Genomic DNA, 26974 nt, shown 5'->3' on the forward strand with positions numbered 1-26974 from the left:
ATGAATCACTCACCTCACTGCCATTCACCCCCCTCTTCCATTACTTATGCATATATCCCAAGGAAATCTCTACTGTACTTAAAAGTATCCCCACTGACACCCCTCCCAGATCTGACAACATAATCCCCTGGTTCATATATCCCTGCATAGATCACCCAAATATATAATATATGAGTCATATTAGGCATCATGCCAAAAGTTTGGAAAACTGCTCTAATTAAACCTTCCCGAGGCAACCCAACCCCAAAAATACCTATCACTTCACCCAATACCCATTTTCCTAATGTGGAGCAAACTTCTAGAAAAACTAGTCTACACCTACTCTCTCACTACATCCAGCAGTATCCCCTGCTGTCCTCCAAACAGCAGCGATTTTGGCTTGGATGAAGTACTGACAGTACACTGGTCAGTAACTGATGACATTCTGCAAAACACTCATAAAAGCCTCCTTATGGCTGCCCTATTTATATAGCTTACAAAGACAGTTGTTGTCATTGACCAATACCTTCTGTTAACAAAAATAACTGAAATTGGTATTAGTCTAGACAGCACTGCTCAGTTTAAAAAATTCATTACTGACACTTTGAAGTTAAAATAGGAGCCTCCCAATAGAAATCTCTACCTATTTCCAAAGGTGTACCACAAGGATCCATTCCTGCCTCCTCCTCTTATCCATATCCATTAACAAATTTCCTTGTGACCTCCACCATCTCCCAGTCATTCTTTACGTAGCTGACATAGTCATTTACCAATCGAGTCACATTACCAACTGTCAATCCCATCTGCAGTCATTATCTGAACATGCTGGATATAATTAAGCTTAGTTCTCTCACTATTTCTTAGGTTACTGTTTCTTAGGATTAAAGTCTGCTTGTTTGGAATGCCATAGAAAGTTCCCCAAACACTGACTCTTTAGCTGTCTTTGACTTACAAAAATGTACCATAGAAACTGCCTCCACCTTAGAATACATAGAATAATGCCTTGATCAGTCTCTAACCTTTCATTCCCACATAGAGTGAGAACAAAATAAATTCATTCCACTTCTGCACCAAAAAAGACCTCCCCTTTTCTATCTCAACCAAGTAAATAATCTATGAGTCACATTAAATACCATGCCATAAACTTGGAAAGGCAGCCAGCCAAGTTATCAGCTAGAATATGGACTACCGATTTTCTTATCTGTTTCCAAGGAAAAAAAACACACTACACTCCAGATGACCTCCAATGGTGTGTGCTGATTCATTATAAAATCTCTCCTCCTTGAGCATCACTGTATCATCCTAGAAAAAAAATGGATACCAATATACCTCTCAACCTTTTAGCACAAGAAATCTGGACAAAACCTAAAATAATACAGGGACAAAGGGCCAAAAATATGGGGTAGTTTTTAAGTATTGCTCTTATAAACTTAGAATGTTACTTAGGAACAGGATTTGTATTAACATGCATTTATGAACGATATGAAGTGTGAAACACGAATGTATGTCATTACCTGATGACTTCATTCCTCAGTGATTTGCCAGAAAACCACAAATTTTATGAGGAACAGACCAAAATTATGAAGCAAAAATCTGAACATTCTGTGAAAATCTGGACAGTTGTGACATATGGATACTAATAAAACAAAGATCTGACTTACTGTTAGGATCCCAACTCTACAAACTATTCCATTTCCAGACATTTACTCCCCTTGCAGCTAAACATCATGAAAAAAGTTCCTCATATAACCTAAGACACTAGCCAGAAGCCACACCAGCTCTCACTGCCCTTCAGAACCAAACTCCACAGCACTGGACATGCATTCTCCTCTCAGGCATCTACTGTTTGCCTCTCCCCACTGAGCTAAAGTAAAGTAACACTTGCTCCAAATTCAGAATGCAGCTGAAAACATAGCTTTTCATTTAATGCAAATGCTTCTGCGTCATCACAGAATCTATCACCAACACTATCTCTATCTCCTTTCCAGTTCTCTTCTCCTCTCACAGAGTTACTAAAGGTTGACCCATTTTAGAAGCTAGTATAAATAATGTACTTTGCATTCTGTTTAATATAATGTATGTATACATTTTTTTCTATGTAACTAATCTGAACTATTCTATTATTGTTTGAATTTTGCATTTTTGTTTGTGAAATGTTTTGTAAGTCACCAAGGATGAACCTGAAATTTATCAGTATTGATCAGAACAATGGTACCTCTCTGCTGCTGAAGTTCTGCTGATGGTTTCTGTGGTGCAGTTTTACAAACAACTGCCATCCAGAATATGGCACAAGGTTACACAAAGACAAAAATGTGCTTAAAAAGATCTCCATTTATTTATAGTAACACAGGAAATCATGTTTTCTGTGACCTCAAATATTTATGAGCAATGAAATAGTAAAAAACTATCACTTTAAGAACAATACCTGTTTTCAATAGTGCTTTCCCTATTGATGCATACTTTGCAAGAAACCATTAAAGTTGAAAGTATTATTAGATAAAGCTGGAATATACTTAAATTTTATTATTCAGTAGTTTCAGGTAAATGGAGTTCAAAGTGCTGATAAAGAAATGTCATCGGTCTTCTAATATAAATGTATTTACAGCTGCTGTTTGTTTTTAGATCCATCCCCTTAGAGGTGTAAATATTGGTTTCTAGGAGATTTGGTCACATTGACTAATGCTGAAGTGTCACTGACCCCAAGTAAAATGTGAAAAAAGGGGACGATGACGATGCTGTTTTTGGAACCGTGACATTGCTTAATATGTAGGAAGGGTTTCCTTCATTATTTTACATTTAAGCAGATATTATATAAAGTCTACTCTTCAAAGGACACTGATTTTCATAAGGATTTTTCCCTCTGTGTTGTCATATAATGGTGTGTCTTGCAATATATTCCAGTAGAATATTTACAGACTTAAAAAAGACTTAAAAAAAAGTGCACCCTCATTAGAAGTTTGGCAGTTTAAAAATAAGTAATGATTTCATGGCTCTGGTTCTGCAGGCAAGCTAACCAGTGAACATTACTTCAGGACACGTGCAGGACGGATGTGGATGATGTTTATATGTACGTACTATTCAGCCTGTTATTTTCCTGTCTAGCTGCTATTTCTAGTAGCCTATTTGTCTCCCAATATATGCAGCTGTTTGGAGAATGTGAGATAGCTGTTCAGTGACAGAAGGGAATAACAGACTGGCCAGCACTAAAAGGGCTTCCATACTTGCTGGTCTGTACTGACAATAATCCAAACTGTTTGTTGAGGCAGGTCAAGTCTATAGGGGCCATGTTGGCAGCTTGTTCAGTACACTAAAGCAAAAATGAGGTTCAGAGGCGGTTCAAGAGACTACTGAGGAGCACGTCAGTTTTGTAGTTGCCACAGAGCAAATAAAGACTGAGGGGAATCAAACTCTGTACCACAGGAAGCAGCTCATTAACAGCTCCTAGCCTTAAAGCACTGTACCAATGGCCAGTCTAAACAGCATGTGTTTTAGAAGTACAACTAAATTTAGTATCTACTTGTGCAATACTTTAAACTGTTATTGGAGGGGATTCGAATGGCGCCATCTGCCCCTGTTTATAACTATGAATTGGAGTAGTTTCTGTGTTTTTTCATTTAGGGAAATGCATTTATTTCTTGAGTTGCATACCTCTGTATTCTTTGCACATGGGGTAATATGGAGTTGCATTATTTATTACTGTTTGTTGACCACAAAATCTCATTGCTGCCTTTTTACAGTGGATACTGTGGGAAAACATCCAGTGGAGTTTTAAAATAATTAAACTAGAGATACTTATGCAGTGGTTAGCATTGCTGTCTCAGCGCTCTTGAGTCAATAGTTTGTCTCAACTGCAGAATCCTCTGTGAAAGGTCTGCATGTTCTTCCTGTGTCCATATACAAATTTTCTTTGTTCACCCTGCTTTCTTTCTACATTCAAAAGACTTGCTGATAAATGAATTTGTGCTCTAGCTTGCATATAACTATGGATATTGTAATTTTTTGGAATCCTGTCCAGTTCTCTGACCTGTATGCATTGCTTGTGAAATGCCTTTTACTCAGAAAGCTCTGTTGCTGTCCCTCTGACATGCATTTTAATAATAGGATGCGACAGCGCACCCTACACAGGTATTAAACGTCCTGGAAATATGTAGTCTGGCTAAAATCACAATTTATTTTTGTTAGATTTTATGAATATAAATCTGAAATTAATTGTGTTGTAAATATGCTGAAAGAAAAGGCTTGCTTAAATGCAGAAACAAAGTTTAAGTAATATGTGATCAGCAGTCATACTAAATGACCATGGCTTGGAAAAGGAATCTGCTGAATGGACATTCTTCCCTTACAGACTCAAAACAGGATGTATGCAAGAGCAAAAATACAAAATCTGCTTTTAAAGAATGGGCATTATTCCCTTACAGACTCAAAACAGGATGTATGCAAGAACAAAAATGCAAAATCTGCTTTTAAAGAACAATGACATGTTATTCTGCATGGAAAAACAGGATAACAGATGTTTTTTATACAAAGATCCAAATAAAATACAGGATGTTCACACTGTCAGAAAAGCTGATCTCTGACAATGTGTTTTCTCAAAAATATGTTTTTCTGCATAAAAAACAGGATATGCTTGACATAAGAACATATGTTTCTATACACAGATTCAAATAGAATACAGACAATGTGTTTCCTCAAAAATATGTTTTTCTACATGGACATCAGGACACTGTTACAGGATATTCACACTGTCAGAAAAGCTGGTCTCTTACAAGACATTGTTAAACAAGGAAGTTTAGTATTGTTTCTACAGGATAAGCAATTCTCCAAAATATGTTTATTTATGACTAAAAACTGTATATAAAGAGCTGTATAAATCCAGTTGTTGAGAGAGATATGGTAGGGACACAAGTCCTAAGGTAAATGTTATATCTCTCACATCATCTGTACTATATGAGAAGTAAAGTTGGAACAGTACTTTTAAGCTGTAACGTGTTTCTGTTTGGTTTATTATAAAAAGTTATTGGTTACTGCTCTTAAAGACAAGTGCTGCAAAGTATATTCTCTCATCAGTGTATATTCTGCAAGTTTCTGTATGCAACAGACTGTGAATGCAAATATAACTAGACTTTGAATTTTAGCAAGAATCCATCCAGGCAAGAAGCAAGAAGCAAGTAAGAGCCATATAATATTTTTTCAATGGCGAGGCAGCTGAGTGACTAGCTCCATATAATTTTTCAATGGCAAGCTAGCCTGCATTTGAACCTACAATCTGCATTCAAACACAGGAGGAGTGATGGTAAGCCCTGCAGAGGGTCACTTCAGTCAAATTACAGTAACTAACATTTGTACGTATGTGTAAATCCTAAACAGAAGTATTCCAGTTTATGCAGCTTGCAGTAGTAAAGTTTTTTTAGACGTCTACAATCCGGAGTGAGACTAGTTCAAGAAATTTGCAGTGCCATAAATTCTTCAAGAAAAGGGGGATATCCACTAGCCCATCAGTCCACTGCCTGTTGTGCTTTCCCAGCTTCTCAAGTGACTTTGAAAAAATTCCAGCCATCTGCAATAGCAGCCTGATCACCTGTTTTCTTGCTAACTGGTAAGACTTTTTTTTTCTGTGTCACATATTTAGTGTGGATGATGTTAAGACAGGTTGTATATTCATATATAGTTTCTGTATTCCTAGACAGGTTGTATATTACTAGACAGTATGGATATGATTTATAATTCATGCAGGAGTAAACCAAACTTTAGTAAAAAAATGCTATGTTGGTATACACAGCACATCAGTAAATGTAAAACCTTATTAGGGCAGGTTGATAGTAAGGCATTATGCAAATGTATTACAATATTTGACTGGTATCTCAAAGAAAACCATGTGAAATATGACAAATGTTTATTGTGTGCTTCAACAAAAACTGCATTTTGTGTATTATGTCATAAAAAAGTATTGCATCATATTGCGAAAGAAATAGACTGTAAAGACAGATCTGAAGAATTAACTAAGGGTAAAGTGTTTCCATTACATTCTGATGTTGAACAGTTATGTCCTGTCACCACATGTGAGTCAGATCATTTACTGATAGAACCCCTAGTACATTTTGTTACAAAGGAATGTAGTAAACTTCTAAAAGACAGACATAATGAGTTCAGGAAGCTTAGACAAGTTATACACACATCTTTTCAAAAGTGCATAGGAGTTTCAAATTCAGCAGAACAGCTTACTAAAGAATGTCAGAAAGACCATGCAACATCACAGAAAATTCAACAGCAGTTGCAGGATAAAGGAAATAAATTAGCTCAATTGACAAAGACTGGAAATTTCCTGCATACACAGTTAATCTGTGCAAAAGAAATATATTTTATAATATGTTTATGTTTTGAAAATGGTTAAACATACATGGTAAGATGGTAGGATCTGATGTAGGGACAAATCATTCTTAAATGTTTTACTTTCATTCAGTTAAAGCAAGACATCTATCAGTACTACAGTAAAGTAAAGCATATGAATGTCATTCATTAGCATAGTCAAAAGGTAAACAAAACTGTTCTAGTGTATAAAATTAAATAAAAATAGTTAATAAGAATAAAAATGTAAAGTCACAAGACTGACATGCTTGTATAAAGATATACAGATACAAGACAGACATCTATGTATGTTCTTTTCATCTAGAGTACATTTGTTTACAATACACAAAAGCAAAAGGCAGACAGCAGCAAATATAAATAATATAAATATAAATGTGTTGGTTAAACTAATATCTATTTTGTTTTTTACAATTTGTTTATAATTATATAGTAACACCAAACAGTTAAAGTTCTGAATTTTAAAAAGAAAATCACAGATGGTATTATTCAAACAGTTTTTGTAAAATTAATGGCAGGACAGTTAAATAGTTAAATAAAAATAAAAAAATACTGAAATCCATGTAAGGTAATTGTAAAATGATGTCTATTTATGTTGTATAAATGCATAGTTATGCAAATCACAATCACATTAAAGGAAAAATGCCAAAAGAATTAACTATAGTTTACAGAGTATGAAATGTGAGCTCAGACCTTCCTAGACTGAATGAATAGTTACAGGAAATGCTGGAAAGATAAGATAAACAACAAGACTAATTGCCAGGCAAGTAGCTTGAGTTTTTCTAAAGCATCATTGTTATTAAAACATAATTGTTAAAATGTTTACAAGCAACACTATTTAGTAATTGTCATAAAATGCCACAATTGTGCATAGATGTCACTGATAATCTGTTTGCAAGTAAATGTTAAAAGGACAAAAAACTCAGTTGCATCAAGTACAGCCAGCAAATGGGCTACAGTATACATGCAGTTCAAATCAATTGTGCAGGAGAATGTAAATGCCTACTAGTGGTAGTAAACAGCAAAAGCTTTATAAAAAAATATCAGATCAGACAAAAAGTTCATAATTTAATAAAATAAATGTATAACCATAGTGTTAGGCTAACATACATTCTATTTTCACAGCATAGGGCAGGTAAACAGTGCTGAAGTACTACAGGGGGAGGGGTACTTTCTCAGTTTTACACTGACTGTATAAGAGGGAGGGGCACTTTCTCAGTTTTACACTGACTGTATAAACAGACTGTGACAAGGGTCTGAAATAAAGCTACAAGAAAAAATATCTCATTCCTTCTTGACAATACTCTTTTATGGGGAGGAAAAAACAGGTATTAGTGTATTAGAAATACTGGTAAACTGGATTAAACCTGACAGGATAAGATATTTTACAAGTTGTTAATAGCTATCATAATGGTTATTATTTTATTGTTTAGAAAAAACAAGAGATGATTTAAAATTGCTTTATTAAAGCTATACAAGAGAGAATAAAGATATGCAAAATGCATAAATGTTTCTAATAGCAAGAATGGTCACTATTTTTAATAAGTTTTTGGCAAAACAATGTTGGTATAAAAGCATGAATATTTTTAATAATTGTTGAGTATGTAGTTTAAAATAACAGGACATATGGATTTGGTATCAGTTCCACTAGATATTTCTAAAGAGACAAACATTTTCCAAGATTTTGCTTAATATTAATGTTATTAAATTTGTAAGATTAGACTAAATGTACTTTATAGTCATTGTATGTACAAATGCAGAAGAATTCAGTACAAATTAAATAAATGTCTAGTAATGAATATGTGTGAAAAAAACATATTTAAAGAAAAAATGGGTCCAGGATACCTACTAGATTGAAATGCATGAATAGCAAACAGTCTATGTAAATACATACTGTACAGGATACATTGCAATAAGTTCAAAAGTAATTTGTCAAGTTGTAATATCACTGGTTTACCCCAGTAAAATAATTGCTTTCAAATATTTATTATCTAAGCCCAGTTCAGTACTTTTCCAAGATGTTAATGGGCAGTTCAAAGACATGACCACAATGTTATGGTTAAAATGACATTGAAATTGTGTGTTTTCAGTAGTGTATAAATGCTTGCAGTAGCACATGGTTACTGTCTCTTATAGTTAATTCAACAGTTGCAAAGAGTTAATGAAACAATTCTAAGTCATCAATTAAATTCTGTGAATGCAAAAGAATAAATTGATCAAGTTAAACTAAAGCAGACACAGCTCATAACTGATAAAATATTTTCACAGAATGGTCTGCAAAGAAAAAGTTGTTAAATACATTCAGTTTTGGTAGTAATACTTTAATATCATTGTATTAACTATGTAAAATTGCATTTTGATTTGTTGTATCAAACTAAAGGTTTGTTTCTTAATGTGTTTTCTATATAAAATGTTTTGAGTATGTTTAAAAACAGAGGGAATTGTTAGATTTTATGAATATAAATCTGAAATTAATTGTGTTGTAAATATGCTGAAAGAAAAGGCTTGCTTAAATGCAGAAACAAAGTTTAAGTAATATGTGATCAGCAGTCATTAAATGACCATGGCTTGGAAAAGGAATCTGCTGAATGGACATTCTTCCCTTACAGACTCAAAACAGGATGTATGCAAGAGCAAAAATACAAAATCTGCTTTTAAAGAATGGACATTATTCCCTTACAGACTCAAAACAGGATGTATGCAAGAACAAAAATGCAAAATCTGCTTTTAAAGAACAATGACATGTTATTCTGCATGAAAAACAGGATAACAGATGTTTTTTATACAAAGATCCAAATAAAATACAGGATGTTCACACTGTCAGAAAAGCTGATCTCTGAACAGACTCAAAACAGGATGTATGCAAGAGCAAAAATACAAAATCTGCTTTTAAAGAATGGACATTATTCCCTTACAGACTCAAAACAGGATGTATGCAAGAACAAAAATGCAAAATCTGCTTTTAAAGAACAATGACATGTTATTCTGCATGGAAAAACAGGATAACAGATGTTTTTTATACAAAGATCCAAATAAAATACAGGATGTTCACACTGTCAGAAAAGCTGATCTCTGACAATGTGTTTTCTCAAAAATATGTTTTTCTGCATAAAAAACAGGATATGCTTGACATAAGAACATATGTTTCTATACACAGATTCAAATAGAATACAGACAATGTGTTTCCTCAAAAATATGTTTTTCTACATGGACATCAGGACACTGTTACAGGGTATTCACACTGTCAGAAAAGCTGGTCTCTTACAAGACATTGTTAAACAAGGAAGTTTAGTATTGTTTCTACAGGATAAGCAATTCTCCAAAATATGTTTATTTATGACTAAAAACTGTATATAAAGAGCTGTATAAATCCAGTTGTTGAGAGAGATATGGTAGGGACACAAGTCCTAAGGTAAATGTTATATCTCTCACATCATCTGTACTATATGAGAAGTAAAGTTGGAACAGTACTTTTAAGCTGTAACGTGTTTCCGTTTGGTTTATTATAAAAAGTTATTGGTTACTGCTCTTAAAGACAAGTGCTGCAAAGTATATTCTCTCATCAGTGTATATTCTGCAAGTTTCTGTATGCAACAGACTGTGAATGCAAATATAACTAGACTTTGAATTTTAGCAGAATCCAGCCAGCAAGACTGAGTGTCTTAAGAACACTGCAAATCCATCCCACAGCAAGAAGCAGCAAGCAGTAAGCAGAGAAATCTCAAAATATTTTTTCAATTTTATTTCGAGAACCCCCCACACTTGACACTTTTATTCCACTCCTTGTTATATATGTAGTGATTACCCCCCCAACCCCCACAGTGTGGGGGCACCATACAAACACGCAGCTGCAGTGCTGCCTTACACTTACAGAAACATCTTACTTTGCTGATTTAGTTACAGACAGCACTGTGACATACTTCTGTAACCCCCCACCCCACCGTGCTATTGCACTGCTCATCACACTTATACGTTAACAACTCCTGCCAGCACATCATTTAGCTACAAAGTACAGAGAAGTAAGATGACAAAGAATGAAAGCTAAAATCTGAGTTGTTATCTGTAATCTAAAGATTTTGTTCTTCTTAGAAATAAATACCAGAAGAGATACATGTAATAGTGGATTAATGTTTTGAAGCTGCACAGGAAACTAGATGTGCTAACAATATAACTTTCTTCCTCTGCTTATTTCCTGATGGCTGTATGAAACAAATACTTTCAGTCACCACAGAGCATATTTAAAAGTTCTTACGTCAAATAATATAGTTCAAAATTTATAGATGAGTGTTTGTTTTTCTTCTTCCAGGCTTCCAATCCACTGTGGCAATCTAGAAGCTCCACCTCAGTGTCATCAGGTGGTCGGTTTCGCTGCCCTTCTTGCCGTCATGAAGTGATTCTGGATCGGCATGGAGTCTATGGGCTGCAAAGGAACCTTCTAGTAGAAAACATTATTGATATTTATAAACAAGAATCATCAAGGTAAGACTCCAAGCTGTTATGGACTGTTGGTTTATTTTAATGATAACTGAAGGGGAACTGTTAATTAAGGGCTTAATTTCACATGGGTTTCTGGGAAGCAGATGTTAACAAGAAGTAAGTCAATCATACAGTGTACAGTATGACTACACAATAATATATAAAAATGTTCATATTTTCCATGTTAATTATTTTATACATTTCTATCATAACAAATTAGCATTGCAAAGCCTTTTTAATTAAATTAAAACGTTAGAGACTTCTACCCATTAAAATTAAAATTACTACTGCAGATACTATTAAAAAGCTATGTGGCATATTTAACTAGGTCATTTTAGACCAGCCCTTGTCAGACCAGACACGGACGCCTAGGATATTACACCTTGCAAATCAAATCTTCATAAATGTATCACATTTCTGAAAACAGCAATTTATCACAAAGCAAATGATCTGCAGCATGTCTGCTTATTATAACACATACACACACACACACACACACACACACACACACACATACGCACACGCACATGCACACACATACACACACAGATTTTTTTGACATCGAAATAACCAAGTTAATTTATGGGATATTGACTACATCTATTTATGGGAAACAATTTTCTAAAAACACATTTTTAACACCAAGTAGCTATCATCTATAACATATGATCAGGAATATTCTTAAGTCATGATTTATTAGGGCAAATCAGATTTGTGATAACCTGTGGTATATAAAGCTGTTTAAAGTGATTTGGCACATAGATTTAAACACAACAGCTTCAATATGTAAAATATCAGACCATCTATAAAGTATCACATCTTAACAGAAATTAATTATTAGTATATAAAGTGAGAGGACTCTAAGGACATTGAATTGAATTTCATGTTAACATGTAGGGCAAATAGTAAGGAGGTTGAGAAGGTTATGCGGAAGCATTGAGAAATACTGTTAACAGATCATGCTTTGGCATCTTATTATCACCTTATTTATTTATTTACTGCATTTGTTGACTGGGAAGGTCCACTACGCCAAAAAATGCCCATTTTCAGAGGAGGCCTGGGGAGAAAAGCTCCACAGAGGTACGAATACATGCAATTAAATAAAGCACAATAACAATACAATGCTTACAATGTGACAAAAAACAGGATAACAAAAATATCAGATCAACTGCTAAAGCACAAGAGCATATAATACATTCAATGTGATAACAACACAAGATAGCAAAATATGTCAGATTAAACTGCCAAAGTTCAGGTAACAAAGCAATATATACAATTTGATAGGAATACATACAACAGTTGAATATTAAATGTGGCTGTAGTTATAAAAGGGGTAAAAACTTATCTCAGCATTTAATTATTTTAAAGCTTTGAGTGACCCCAGGACTTTTAATATTGTATCTGTTAATCTAAGTGTCTCTAAGACTTGTGGGAAATGTAGTTTTCGTGCACACATTCTTAACAGAAGAAATTTTGTGGAAGTTTCTACACAGGTCTAACTATGTACATCTTAAACAATAGATATAATTTGAGGAATATATGGTGTAAATTGTGAAGTGTATTATAATACATATACAACCAAATTTTCTTTAATAAGAATTGACAGGATAATTCTGGGAAAGTATTCCTCCAATTCATTTATAGCTGATCTTTCTTTAAACACGTTTATTGAATTATCACTTAAGACATATACAATCATGCATTTATATAAAAGAAAACAAACCATGTGAACATGTTCACAGACGCAAACATTATACATCACATACATTCTTTTATGCCATTATCAGCAATCCAACATTACACAAACTGCTCAATTCCTGCCTTCCCTTATACCTCACTCCTCCTTCAAAATATTATTCTGCATGTATTACTCCCACAGTTTCCATTTTTCTGTGCAATTTGCTCCTACCCATTTGTAAAGATCCCACTTCCAGTTTTTTTTATCCCTGTTAAAAAATTCACTGCTTCAGATACAATTGGTTTAGACTTTGATTTCCATTTTCTGGCAATTGCTTTTTTGGCAGCCACCAGAACTAAATTTAACAAGGTCTCACTATGTCTAGACAATTCCGATCCTGCATCCCAGCTCAAAAATCATTTCCTTAGTTACACCCACTTGCTCACCCAATATTTCTGACAGAGTATTCTATAGGTATTTTTTTTTAAATCTGCCAGCTCATTACACTCCCAAACATATGTTCCCAGTTACCTCTTTCTTCCCCATCACACTTCCAACATCTGCCATCTACCTTAGGAACAATTCTTTGGAGTCTGGTTGTGGTATAGAAATACCTTATGCAAACATATCCAAGCAAAAATCCTAAATCTTCTAGAGTTTGTTGCATGTTTGGGAGCCATACATATATCCTCCTGTTGCTTCCTTGTGCATTGCTTATCCAGGCTTTCTTGCAGCTCTATTCTAACCTTGTCCGATTGATTCCTATAGTTATCGTGCAATGTTTTATATGCCCTACTAGTTTTTTTAATCGCAGCTTCAATTCTAGATTCAATTAAAAACTACTGGAACAGCTCTTTACTTAGGATTCCCTGATCCCTTTCTTTTTGCCTATACTCTTATATCAATCACTGATAGGGAAGTCAGACTCTTGCCTGCAGTCCACATGTCTTTTTGGCCTCTTCCCATTCAGTTACCTTTCCATCTCTAGTTATTTGCTCCCAATAATGTGGTTCTTTAGCCAGTTTTCTCCTGTAAATTCCAGGCCTCTTTTGTCTGTTCTCTGTACTCCTAATTGCTGTCATTCTTATTGGCAGAGTCTCCTTTCCCCATTCTCATCTTGGTTTAGTTCTTAGAATACTTAATATTCTGCATGACTGTTGTTATTCTGCTTAAGGGTCTGCATCCAAACTCCCACTCTCTCCATTTTTCTTGAATCCCCCCTGCTTCATCATCATCCCTTTTCCAATCTGAATTATAGCTTTCTGCTTGTGTTTGTATATGAGCCTTAACTGTGTAGCTCTAAAAATATCCCTTCAAATTAGGTAATCCTAAATCAGCTGATCCCACTTGACTCTTGCCCTCTTCTCCTCCCAGATAAAATTTTTCAACTCTTTATTAATTACTGTCCACAGCTTCTCCTCTGGTTGATAACAATATGCCTGATCTGTATATAAAACTAAAGGGATGAAAACATTTTCACAGCTTGTATCTTGCTATCCATACCTATAAAAAAGTGATACCAATTTCTCAGTTTTTGTATTATATTTTATTTAGTTTCTTCCCCTGTATCCTTAGCTGCCATAACAGAATCCCTTTTACCCCACACTCCTAAATACTTCATTTTATCATGTCCCCATAAGTATGGGTTTTGCTGAACCAATTCATGAGTGGGTACATGCTTTACAGCTATGGCCTTTGTTTTGTCTTCGCTAATTTTATATCCCAAAAAAAACTGAAACTGTCTCAGAATGCTCCACGACACTGAAATGTCCTTTTCTGGTTTTATCAGGTACAAAATTATAGCATCTGCAAATAAAGCCAAATTTTCTTGTTTTACATACCAATTATATCCTTGAGTCACTTATTTTTCTTTGCCAATGGTTCTAAATATAATGCAAATAACAAAGGGGAAAGAGGACACCCTTCCTAATTCCTCTGTTCAGACACAACCTACCAGAGAGGAACCCTCCCACTTTCATGTCTGCCTCCAGTTCCTCATATATCCTCCTAATTAACTTTATTATTATGTCAGGAAATGTAAATTCTGCTATTGCCCTACTCAGAAAGTTCCAGCTTACTCTGTCAACTGCTTTCTCTGCATCAAGACCCTGTAAACTGCATTCTCTGCATCAAGACCCAACAACAACAGCAGTGTTTTCTTACAATCTGTTTCCCTTTGGATCATCATTGTTCTGTTAATATTGTCAGATGTTTGCCTCCCCTCCACAAAACCACATTGATCCATATCTATCAGTTTTGGCAACACCTTTCCATTCTTGAAGCTATTATAGACATAAACACTTTATAATCATGGTTTAAATTTTAAATGTGCCTATATGAAGCTGGTTCTGATGAGTCTTTACTATCTTTGGGTATTACAGCCACCACAGTTTTCTTCAAGGATATTGGTGCTTCCTCTCTTTTTAAAATACTGTTAAATAAAACCTTCTATATGTTTATCACTTTCTTCCCGGCTATCTTCTAAACTTCCACAGGAACATCATATATTCATGGAGATGTTCCTGCATGTTGATTATACTTCACCATTTTTATCTCATCTCCTCATATCTTAACTGCTAATTGTTGACCCTCACGTACCTCTGACTTTGGTATACTTAAGTGTTCCTTAAATATTTCCATTTGTGCCTTTTTCTTACTTTTCACATTTCTGTCCTATATACAAATTTTCATAAAATTTCTGAAAGATCTCTAATACCTGTACGAGATCTCTGATATTTTTTCTTGTTATAGGCTCCCTAGGTTTGGCAACAACCCTTTCTACTTCCTGTTGCCTAAGTTGTGGTAAAAGTTTTTGTGCTCTGCAGTTATAAAAAACAGTTGCTTAACAGCAATCTTTCTAAACTCATGCATATTATCCAGGTATACTCTTATTTTATCTTTAGCACTCTGCAGTTGTACTTCTTCTTGTTCTGTGAGAGTCCCCTTATTCTGCAATACTTTGTCAGCCTCTCTAAATAGTTATTTCTACTTTTTAACCATATCTCATTTTTGTTTATTTCTATCCTATTTTAAACTCTTGTTTATTTTATCCCACTCACTTACTATAACTTCTGAAGAAATTTCTATCTTCCTTAATAACTTTTGCATAATTTTCAATACCTATTCCTTAAAGGACAACAATGGGCTTCTATTATTAAATGCTGAACTTCTCTGTCCTTTTTCTCCCTATTTACAGTCCCTACTATGAATAAACAATAATACAGCATTTCAAATATTTTAATTTGAGTGTTTCTCTCCACTAGTACAGTACCTTACTATACTGTGGTGGTTTCACTTTCAAAAGACTTTTATCCCACCCTGGAAATGCTTACTGCAGTCTCCAATTCATTGATGTCATCAAGGCCAATGAATGCAGGTAGTTTTCTGACCAATTCCCTCTCAAAATTGACATCATCATGACCGTTCTAAATCCCACCCATGCTGTGATGTCATAGCTCCCTGGTCCTTCCCGTACCCATACAGAAAGTAAAGGCTAGAACAAGGAAACGGTACATAAGTCAAGTCTCCTGCTGTGAGCTGTCAATCACAGCACCTAACAGATCAAATTACCCTTAGCACTTTAACAGCTAGGGATGTTAGGTGTGAAGGGGGATGGGAGATGAATCAAAGTAGTACAATTCAGGCTTCATAAAAGACCGCAATTTAGCCATTCTAAAAAGAAGCATTAGCAAAAAGCACTTTGAAAGTCTGTTCTGTGGCATTTGCACTGTTTGTGTTTGAGTCTATATTAAATCAGCGAACGCTTAAAAAAGCAAATGCTGATCTATCGACCCCATGTAAGTGAAAGCTTACAATCCCGAACACTTAGAACAGCAATTTTTTTCCCCAGATGAAAATAACATCGCTGTTCCAAAAAAAAAAAAAAAAAACTTTAAAACATTGCATAAAATGGGGGGCTGTGCCCCCCATACCCCCCTACTTAAATATATCAACTCCGAGATCACACTACAGTGACAAAAATGGCAAAATAACAAAGGCGGCCAAGTGATTTCTTTCCCAGGGAAAGAAATTGCTTATATGTTGTTTCAGTATTTGCCGTTTCGTGCTTTCAAGTTCAAAAAAGACGCTTTCACAAGAATGTGTCTTCGATCATATAACTGGGAACCTTGTGTTTTAAGTAGTCATTGAACAGCATAAAATGTTACTTAAAACTGAGTGAAAGACAGCACTGTATGCATGTAAAATCAATGCACTGACAGGAGCTTTAGGAAGAAAGAGTCCTGCATGATGTAATTATTTACATACAAGCATTGCATTGCGGGATACCTAGAGGCAGACTAAACAGTCAGGATCACTACAAGATGCTAGACCCCATGTGGTCAGACTCAGAAATTACATATAAAAATATTTAAAAACCTGTAAATAGTCCCAGAGTGATGTTAAAAAGTAGGAAACACCAAACCATGATAAAATAACCATGTCTTTTAAGTCTGTGGGTGCAGTTCTCCTTTAAATTCCTCACTTTTCAACAGGTAGATGGGGAAGTGCCAGTGTTTCATTTTTACTTCATTATCCTGCATTTTTATCTTAGTTGTTATTGGTGCATGATCTGAAATAATTATTGGATGCATGCTGAAGCTTTTGATTAACTTCACATATTCTTGTGAAATATAATTAATGTCTAGTCTAGCCCAGTTATTTTATTGGACCTTGGGAAATAATATGTAAATTCTCCCTGAGTTCCTACCACTGAATTTGTGCCTTCCAATCCAAATATTTTTATAAATTTCTTCAGAAGTCAATCCGCTTTTGTTATATTTTTACCTTCTAGGTTCCCATATACATCCTCACTGTTGCAAATCAAGTTCTAGACCCCTACTAATAAGTAATATTCTCTGCTAAAAGCTAAATATTTCTCACAAAAGTTTTCTTAAACTCAATAATAGTTTTAGGTGGAATATAAATACATGTCAGATTAAGTCTCTTCTCTTTCCAGTAGTCACTTACTTCCACAAATCTGCCATTACTATATTCCCCCCTCTTCTATCAATATTAGAATTCCTCTAGCAATTAGTATAAGTACCCCCCTTTTCCTTTGTCCCTGATATTCTGTTGACTATAGATCCAGAAATATTTCCTTTATCACATTCACATGCTCACTTCTGTCCAAATGTGCCTCCAGTAACATTGCTGTTTGAAGTCTGCATTTCTTAACATATAATTCAATACACTTATCTTTTTGTGTATACCTGTAAGGCCATTCATGTTCCAAAATATGTTTAGTGTAGCCATTGTAATAATAAGTTGTTATTCTCACCTATTATATTTGACAGCTTTTTAAATGTTATTTCCAGCTTTTGTGTTACATGCATCCACTAATGTTTGGCAAGTTGATCCTTTATACAGCTATTTCGTGTAATCTCCATTTGAACCTGCAGCACATTTTTCAAGACTTTTTGTTTTAATGAAAACCCTCAAAAAACTCCCCTCCATATTCTATTAACTTAAAACAAACACTCAAAACTATGTACATTTTTAAATAATGTGGTTTCACCCTCCTGATAGGAACTATTGTCCCAAATCAACAGCTGTACTCACAAGCATTAATGAACCTAAAATTAAGGTTATCCATGCTAAGATGCATGTTGCAGCCTGTGCTCCTACTTATCTTTATTCCCCTGCAAGATGTGAAAAACAGCTTGTATGCTTTCAGAAAACATTAACTTTTAGTCTTATGGAAAAGTGTACTGGCTATCTTTAAATAAAATTAAATTGTACACTGTTCTAGTAAATGCATTAAAGTATTTAGTTAGTAGAAAAGTTGCTATCTCTTATTCACTTTCAATAATTTAAAACTTTATTTTTTTATTGAGCTGCTTGCAATTGTACCTTTTGATTTTATGTTTCTTGCAGTAAATAATGTCCAGACCTCTTGATTTATTGTCTTCTCCTTTAGTCAGCTTGTTTCCATGGAAACATGGGAGCAAAATATAGACCTTTCCCTCAGCTACAGACGTGTAATTTGGCACTAAATATTTATTTGCTTAAAGAAAACTATTCATTACATTGTGGTCTCTCATTTTTTTTAAATCCTACTTGCATTCCCAAAGAATCAATAGATTAAGCCAAAGGCATTAATCCAGACATTCACATATGCAAAAGTGCATATATTATAATCATTGCACATTTACACCCAATCCCCCCACCCCAGTAGCCCAAGATTACACCCTACTGACTTAAACATGTTTTTGTCTAGACTTTCTTCTCTTTTTACATTGTAATACCTACATTTCTTAAAACTAAAAAAGGAAAAAGCACTAGTATCTTTATCACATAGTTTTACTATATAATATGTAATTTATATCATAAAATGTTTTATACAAGTACTGTTAAGAAAAAAATTTTACTTGTAGTTACTTTTTCCCTTTTCTCTTTTTTCCCCTTTTAGTGTTTTCCAAACTTTAATGACATGAAGTAGGGCACTTGCTTGTCAGTCCACCCAAAAAGTTTAACTAAGTCAACAAAAATCCAGTTTGCCTCAGCTATGTTTTCTTGTAAAGCCATATTTCACAAATGTGAGTGATGCTTTATAGTCTCACATTTATTTATTACTTTCAGTGTTGCTGGCCTACTTCCTCTTCATCTCCATCTCCCAGCCAAAGTCTTAGGTACTCCCAATTCTTACAGTCAAGCCCTATGCTTTTTTCTGTCTCTCAAGCATTTTCCTTTGGAGCATTATAAAAAGTTTCACTGGCAACATCTCACTGTGAGCCTTACCATCAGAAGAATGAGAAGCAGAGCCTCTTCTGTTTGATGGCTCATCCCTTGTTGGGTTGTTTCATATTTTGTATTTTCCTCTTAGCATGTTTTGCATCAAAAATGACATTGATCTTTCAAGAAGAAATATTCTGAAGACAGCTGGATACAGCAATTTGAATCGGGCACCTGCCTCTCAATATTACCTGATTGCTGGGATAAATTTGCTTCTCTTCTGCCTGATGTACAGTTAATAATCATTTTGCACAAACACTCTACTCTCTCCAATTTCTATCACCTTGCCCTTTTTCCACAGTTTTGTCAGGATCAACTCTTTCTGCTGGTGTGATTACATCTTTATTAATATGGCCAGGTTTGGAACATGCACACAATGTGCCCTTTCAATTACAAATCCTGCTGTGGAATACCAGTCCATTTACTCATTGGTGCATTTATAAAATTAATACAGTTGGCTCCTTCCAGTTTCTGTGGTACAGCAAAAAATCTCACATTTTCTCTGAATTATCTGTCCTCTAATGCTGCCATTTTTTGAAAGAGCTCTGCTTGAGAAGTCTTAAATTCAGACAGCCAAAAAACCACAAACTTACTAAAAAAAGTAAGACCTAAGAGTCTAATCACCTACCTATCAAAAATCACAAATAACAGTATTAATATAAATTGTAAATACTTATATATAAATGCTCATAGCATTATTTCGTGAAATGATATTTGTCAAAAATGCCCTCAAATCAAATCTGATAATAAAGCTCTGTAAAAAACCAGTCCCCTTTTTATGGTGACCTCCTCCAAAATGTCCTGAACAAATTTCAAAGGGTAATTACCCTTTGAAATTTGTTTGGGACATTTTTGGAGGAGGTACCATAAAAGGAGACTGGTTTTTACAGAGCTATTTTTCAAATAGATTTGATGAAGGGGCATTTGACAATACATCATTTCAACGAAAAAATGCTGATAATGACCTTAATATACCTTTTGAAGGAACTAGACTTGACCCATACATTAGTTATATCACTACATTTAGTTTTTTGTGGCAACACTTCCTGTTAAATTCAGACAGCCTTTTCTTCATTTTGACCTTTCATTTTTGCAGTTTTATCAGTTCATCTGAATAGCTGTTTGAATCTTCTTCCATCTTTTCCAGGGTTTTGTTATTTGAGCTGATATACTCTTTCAGTGGTTCATTTGTTTTAATCAACTCTGAGCTTGACTTATTTTTCTTCTAAAGTACTGGAAGCCATCTGTTGTACCAAAGCTGGAACTTGAACTGCTTCTTGCTGAACAACTGCAGGATTTTTCCCATTCAGTGTTTTCTCTTCACCTTTTCTAGTTGAATTTCTTTCAGACTTTCTAAGTTTCAGCATTGCTGGCATGCAGGCAGTAACTAAATTTTACTAAAACAGACTAAATTACTGGCCCTTATCTAGTAGTCTTTTTTTACACTGAGAGAGGTAAAATTATGCATTGATTGATCATTGTGCAGCCATTTTGGAAAAGCATCACAGATGATCTTTTAAGAAAGGAAGGAAAGAAGATAGATTTTATTGAAGGGTGCAGTGCTCACACCATGAATGAATTAATTATTTTAGGCTCTGGAATGGTATTTACTCTACAGCTTTTAATTTCATTATCTGTTTTTTGGAAATCTTTTTTTGGAAGAAATATTATATGAATAATTAATGAAGCTTGGTGATCATGTAACATTTTAAGTATTTAAATGTGCAATGAACTCAGTGTCTTTATGTTGCACTGATGAAGCCATGTTTTGAACTACGAAACCACTCTACAGAAATAAAGTTATTTACTTGAATATATTACTAAGAACTTACAGACACCAGTGAAACCAAGACCTGCATAAAAACAGATGCGGGACCATACACATTAAAGAACCACACTTTTTAATGACACTAGTTAAGCACTTTCATCCAAGTAAAAGGACTTCATCAGAACTAAAGCACAAGTAGTTCAACACTCATTTTATAACATTAAAAAGTCACACGTTCAATTAATAAATTGGCATTATTCCTTTCCTATACAATGAGTAACTAAATTAACTACAAATCTTTAAAACCTACACCTGGACTCATACCGGCATTTCACAGAAAAAGGAAAAGTCACATATTCAAAGATTTGGTATTTCATAAGAAGTCAATGGTAGTAGCCATAAATTTTAAATCTACTGAAAAAAAAAAAAAAAAAAATATATATATATATAAATACATAGGTCTTGAATATATTACTAATGTTAACATTTTTCCAAGGGCTGGAGATATTTGTGCGTATATATATATATATATATATATATATATACTTGACAGCTTATTGAATAATGGTATACTGTCATAATACTGAAGGCAAACTCCTGAAATGTCAAAATGGTGAAACTTTACAATGCTGAGCTCAAAATTTTTATTTTTTATTTATTTATTTTACATTTGTTGACCGGGAATGTCTGACTGGGCAGAAGACGTTTTTTAGCAGAGGCCCAGGGAGAAAAGCTCCAAATTTTAAAAACAATTTTAAAATTCCAAGAAATTTAAGAAAATGTGCAATAATATAATAATGCTTAAAAGTCAAAAGAAACAACATCAGTACTGTGTTACAAATAAAGTTATAAAATGCATAGGAAGTTAAATGAAAAGCATAGGTAGTTGGTTATTTAGGCTAGCTGTTATGTAAACATATGAACTGTACATTGTCTTGAAATGTGAATACAGAGAAAGAATGTAAAGGAAAGTGTAGAGGTGAATATAGGAAAAAGGATGGAGTAGATTGTAAAGGATAGAGGATGATTCTAAGAGTGAAACAGTAATGACAGAGGAGAAAGAAAGTATATTAGATGGATATATTCAGGGAGTGTGAGAACAGTGGCAGGTCCATTTTAGTTTAAAGTACACTTTTGAGGCCAATTTAAATTGTTTAGGATGTGTAAGATTTCTGATTTCAACAGGGAGTTTGTTCCATGCTATGGTGGGGCAGTAGCTATATATGTGGCACCCAGAGTTTGACTTGGGTTTATAGATACATAATAGATCTTGGATTAAGCTCTGGAGATGTCTTGTAAGGGAATAGTGGGAGATGAGGGAGTGTAGTGCAGAACAGAACACTGGTTGATATAGTATGGAGTGTATGATTTGGAGCGGAGAGAGGAGAAGCAGGTGAGGTAATTCAAGCCAATTTAAGTATTTTAGGGAGAGACAGTAGTGAGATTTATAGGTTTGTTGAGCTGCAAATCTAACTATCTTATTCTAGGTTGACTCAAGCTTAGTAAGTAGGGAGGAGTTAAGATTAGTGAGAATTTCTGAGCAGTAGGTTAAGCAGGGTAGAATGTAAGCATGTGTGACAGTAATCCTACCTTCTGAGATGAGACATTTTTTTGTTTCTATACAGAAGTCCTAGTTTCTGATGGGTTTTCCAGATACAATTATTTATGTGAAGGTCGAATTTTAGCTGATCGTCAATGGTAACCCCAAGGAGTTTTATGCTGGATTCAACTTCAATAGGGGTATTGTTAAGGGACATTATGGAGAAGGAAGATTTGATGTGGTTGATTGTTTTGGGGAGAAAGAGTAGCAGTTTTGTTTTTTTAGGGTTGAGGGTAAGTTGATTATTGGAGAGCCATGTCTCAACTGAGTTAAAGGATAACTGGATAGCGGATAAGAGTTCATTGGGAGAGTTGGCAATGGTGATGACTGTAGAGTCATCAGCGTATTGGACTATGGAAGGCTGTGGGCAGCAGGAATAGAGTAGGTTAGTGGAGATATTAAAAAGTAGTGGTCCAAGTATGGATCCTTGGGGGACACCCATTTTGACTGGAAGGTGAATAGATAGTGCAGAGTGCCATCTCACTGATTGCAGTCTGTCGGTGAGATAGATATTGAACCATGCAACTGTATCTGAGGAGAATTTGAGGTCAGACAGTTTGTTAAGTAGCAGAGAGTGAGAGACTGCATCAAAACCTTTCAGAGTTCAAGGAATAGACAGGAGATAAGTTTATGATCATCTCTGGCTAGGGAAATAGTGCTGAGGAAGGTTAGTAGAGGTGTGGTGGTACTATGTTTAGGTTGAGAACCATGCAGTGTAGGAGTGAGTAGTTTTTCCTGTATGAGATATTGCATAACTTATCTATACATTTCTCCAAGACTTTAGAGAGAGAGAGGGGAGAGGATTGCAATTGGTCTGAAATTGGAGATTTCAAGAGTTACCTCCTTTATGAATAGGTAGTGTGCAGAATTGTTTCCAGATTGATGGGACTTTAGATTCAGAGATGGAGCGATTGATTATGATAGACACAGGCAGAGCAAGAGAGCGAGCTGCTATCTGGAGAAAATATGACAGGATGTTGTCAGCAGATACAGAGCATTGTTTTAACTTAGAGAGAAGGATTTTGATTTAGGTAGTAGGAATAGGTTTAAGGATGAAGTGTTTATAGAATTAGTAGTTGATGAAGGTTCAGAGCAGTTGGAAGCTTCGGTGTCGGAGAGGTTAGGGTTGGGGTTAAATAGCTTGGAAATTGATTCTATAAAGTATGTGTTGGCTGTGTCTTCTGGTGATTTGTCTGGGTATGGGTCAGGAAAAATAGGATTGCCTGGATGTAGTATTTGGTTTATAGAGTTACAGAATTTTTTTGGATCAGATTTTAGAGTTGTTGGGGGGGTTGTAGTAGAAATATTTTTTGTCTTTACTGATGAGTTGTTTAGTCTGATTTCTTAGTTCTCTATTCTTTTGCAGATCTGCAGGGTGCTTTGTTTGTAGCCATGTTTTCCAGGCTCTATCTCTAGTTTTCATGTAAGTGCAGGTAGTTTTAGATAGCCAGGGAGATATACTGGCTTTTATCCTTACTTTCTGGAGAGGGGTTAATGAGTTTAAGATGTTGAGGAAAGTTGAGTTGAAGGCTTGGACTGCTTCTTCAAGTTAGAGCAAGGTTAGGAAGTTCCAGTTCACCCTGGAGATGAGGGTTTTAAAAGTTTCTGGTTTGAAGTTGAAAAGTTTATGACAGGTGAAAAATCTGTGTGGTTTACTGAGATGGTGAATATATCTGAGAACTTTTATGGGTGAGTGATCACTCAAGGAGTCAGGGAGTGTTTCAGTATTATGGTATTTGGAGGGGTTTGAAACAAGTATCCAGTCTATCATGGTGCAAGGAGAATGAGGGTTATTTGTATGGGCTGGTTGAGAGATTAGTTGTGTGAATCTGTATAGGTTTATATGAATTGCATACATGTACTGCACTTCTTGTTAGTCTCTGTGCAAATCTCTGTCTTCTACTGATTATTACTTTATGGATTTCTGTTAATTCACCTTCTAGTCCTGTACTGGCATTTATTACAGTGTTTGCCCCTTTTTAGCTTTTATGCCAACCCATTATTCCTGGTTTTGATTCTGGGCCTCTGTATGAGTGTCACTGCCTTTTCTCTCCCTATCACTTATACTTAATGGATGCATTAAGCTGTTACTTCAGACTGCCACACTGTATTTGTAGGTTCACCTTCCCCCCATATCTTTGATAATTCTTTAAAATGAGAAAATATTTTCCTAATATGATTTCATGAGTCAAATAAGGGGTTATAGCTGTAGAATGTAACAGATTTCCTAGGATTGTTGAATTTCTACAAGCATGAGGGGATATTTTTTTCTCTCACTATGAATGTATATTACTATTACTTTTTGCTTGTTATTAGTCTTATCTATACATACCGGTGGACCCTTGACAAGTATAAGGATACTTCCAGTATCTATCAGAGCTTGAACTTCTCTTCCCTTTTGTTATAACACAATGACATAATACTGATTCAGTTATTTTAGTTGTAGTCTTTTCACACTCCATAGGAACAACTTCACTTGTAGAATGCATTTTAATGTTCACATTTCTACTACTGGCATACTCTTCAGTATTAATGGAACAGAAAATTGCAATGTGACTCCTCCCCCACAGAAAAGGTGTGTGTTCTGCTGTATATGGTAAAAAATGTTTTGACAAAATATGATGAGCAAACACATTAATTGTCATTTGAGGCAGGTAGTAAACAAGGACAACAGGACTCTAAAGGTGTAAAAGAACAGGAACAATACTGCTACATTAGTTTTTTTTCTTCTTTTCTCACCATCCTCCATTGACCATCGGTTCTCCCTCAAGCTGCCCTAATGATACATTTGTTTCCATGGTGGGTGTTCTTTGGCTGATTCATTCCTGGGGCAAGGATTAGGAAAACCAGATGTGTAACTGTCATATATGTGAATGGACAGGGTTTTACTCTTAGATTTACCTTTCCCTGTGTATGCCTGCTGTGTCCAGCAGGGTGGTATGCAATGGAGTCAGTAATGGACATGTCTATCTCAGCAAGCATGTAATGAAATGCCCCATCCCTTGCAGATATTAACACTGCATTCCAACCTTCTCCACTGTTGATTCCACTGCCAAGGGTGTACCCAGGTACACGCCCCCATCCCTCCTCCCAGATGGAAGTGAGGAGGCTTCAACCCTTTACTCATCTTTTCTCCCATTTGGCTTCTGCTGAGACTGCAACTTGAACTCTGTTTGCCTTGGTTGTAATCAGGGCTCCATCCATCTATACCATGGAGGCAGATACTAATGCAGCTGTTAAAATAGATGGGAGAGAAAGGTTGACAGAGCCAAAAGAGGAGGAAGGATGAGACTGGACACTGCAAACGGTGGTACGGTTTTGGGGAACTGTCAGCTGCTGAAGTTAGGAAGTGTGAGGAGAGAAGAAATTGCATGCAGATACTGCACAATGTGTGAGTGGAAGGCTTTGCTAAAGTTGCTGAAAATTAGGAGGTATCCCTTCTTTGGTAGAATATAGGGTACCAAAACTGAGGGACAAACTTAGAGAAACACCTTTCAGTTCAGCAAAGGTAACTCTTGGTTTATTTATGGGAGGCAGACTGATGTTAAAATTTAAGGGATAATAGAAAAAACATGAGGAGAATCTGATGGCTATTACAGGGCAAATGTTCATGTCAAGAACTTTCTGGTGCATAGAGGTAAATAAGGGAGCAGCTGTTTCAGTAATTGGTATACAATTAGTTTGTTCTGGTAGGTAAGAATGCTATAACTTATGGCTTTGGTTTATAATTACATTGCACATTTTATTAAGTATTAAATGAAGGTTTCTGGCACTTTATATGGTGCATAAATCAACTAGCTGTAATGCATACTCACAGTTTGGGAGAAGGATGGCTTTGGCTGTGGCTGTTTGAGAGTCTGGAGAAAGGTGTCTGATGAGTCTATAAGCAGATTTTGGATCCATAAAGTGTATCTGGAGACTTCCAAGACAAATATTGCCTGATGCATTTCCATGCTTGTGGGAAATCACTAAACCTTTTTTTAAATTATTTTTGCAGAAAGCTTGCCCCCTCGACATATGTTCAATACCTCGTCGAAGAGACCTTGCCCCTTCTATGCCCCCTTATTTATATATACTAACTCCATTGTTGCACAAGCCTCAGAGCAAAGAGTAATTGCCCTCCCTTTAAGGGTAAAACATGGCTTGCACTACTGCAATCTGCTGTGAGAGGACTTTCTAAACTGTGAAATATACATGAGGCTGTAGAGACAGGGCCGTCTCTAAACTAGTTATAAGGCATTTGTAGGAGGGCCCTTAATTTGTTGTGGAGAGTAGTGCACAGGTTTTTGAGGAGTAGAGAACAGCACACAGTAGGTTTTATAAGAATCATGAAGGAGCTTGCTATCCAGAAACCAGTTATACAATTTGTTGAAATCTG

The 26974-nt window shown here is 35.3% G+C and overlaps 1 protein-coding gene across 2 annotated transcripts in view; it reads left to right on the plus strand.

The window, feature by feature from the left end:
• Positions 1-26974, plus strand: part of TRIM54 (tripartite motif containing 54) — a 1123771-nt gene that overhangs the window by 107681 nt on the left and 989116 nt on the right. For both annotated transcript variants that reach the window (XM_044075469.1, XM_044075470.1), the window contains exon 2: positions 10649-10821. In XM_044075469.1, coding sequence (XP_043931404.1) covers positions 10649-10821 — 173 coding nt within the window. The remainder of the gene's footprint in view (positions 1-10648; positions 10822-26974) is intronic.

The sequence above is a fragment of the Protopterus annectens genome, chromosome 6.part1 (assembly GCF_019279795.1).
Source record: "Protopterus annectens isolate FY-2018-M chromosome 6.part1, PAN1.0, whole genome shotgun sequence".
NCBI classification, from domain to species: Eukaryota; Metazoa; Chordata; order Ceratodontiformes; family Protopteridae; genus Protopterus; species Protopterus annectens.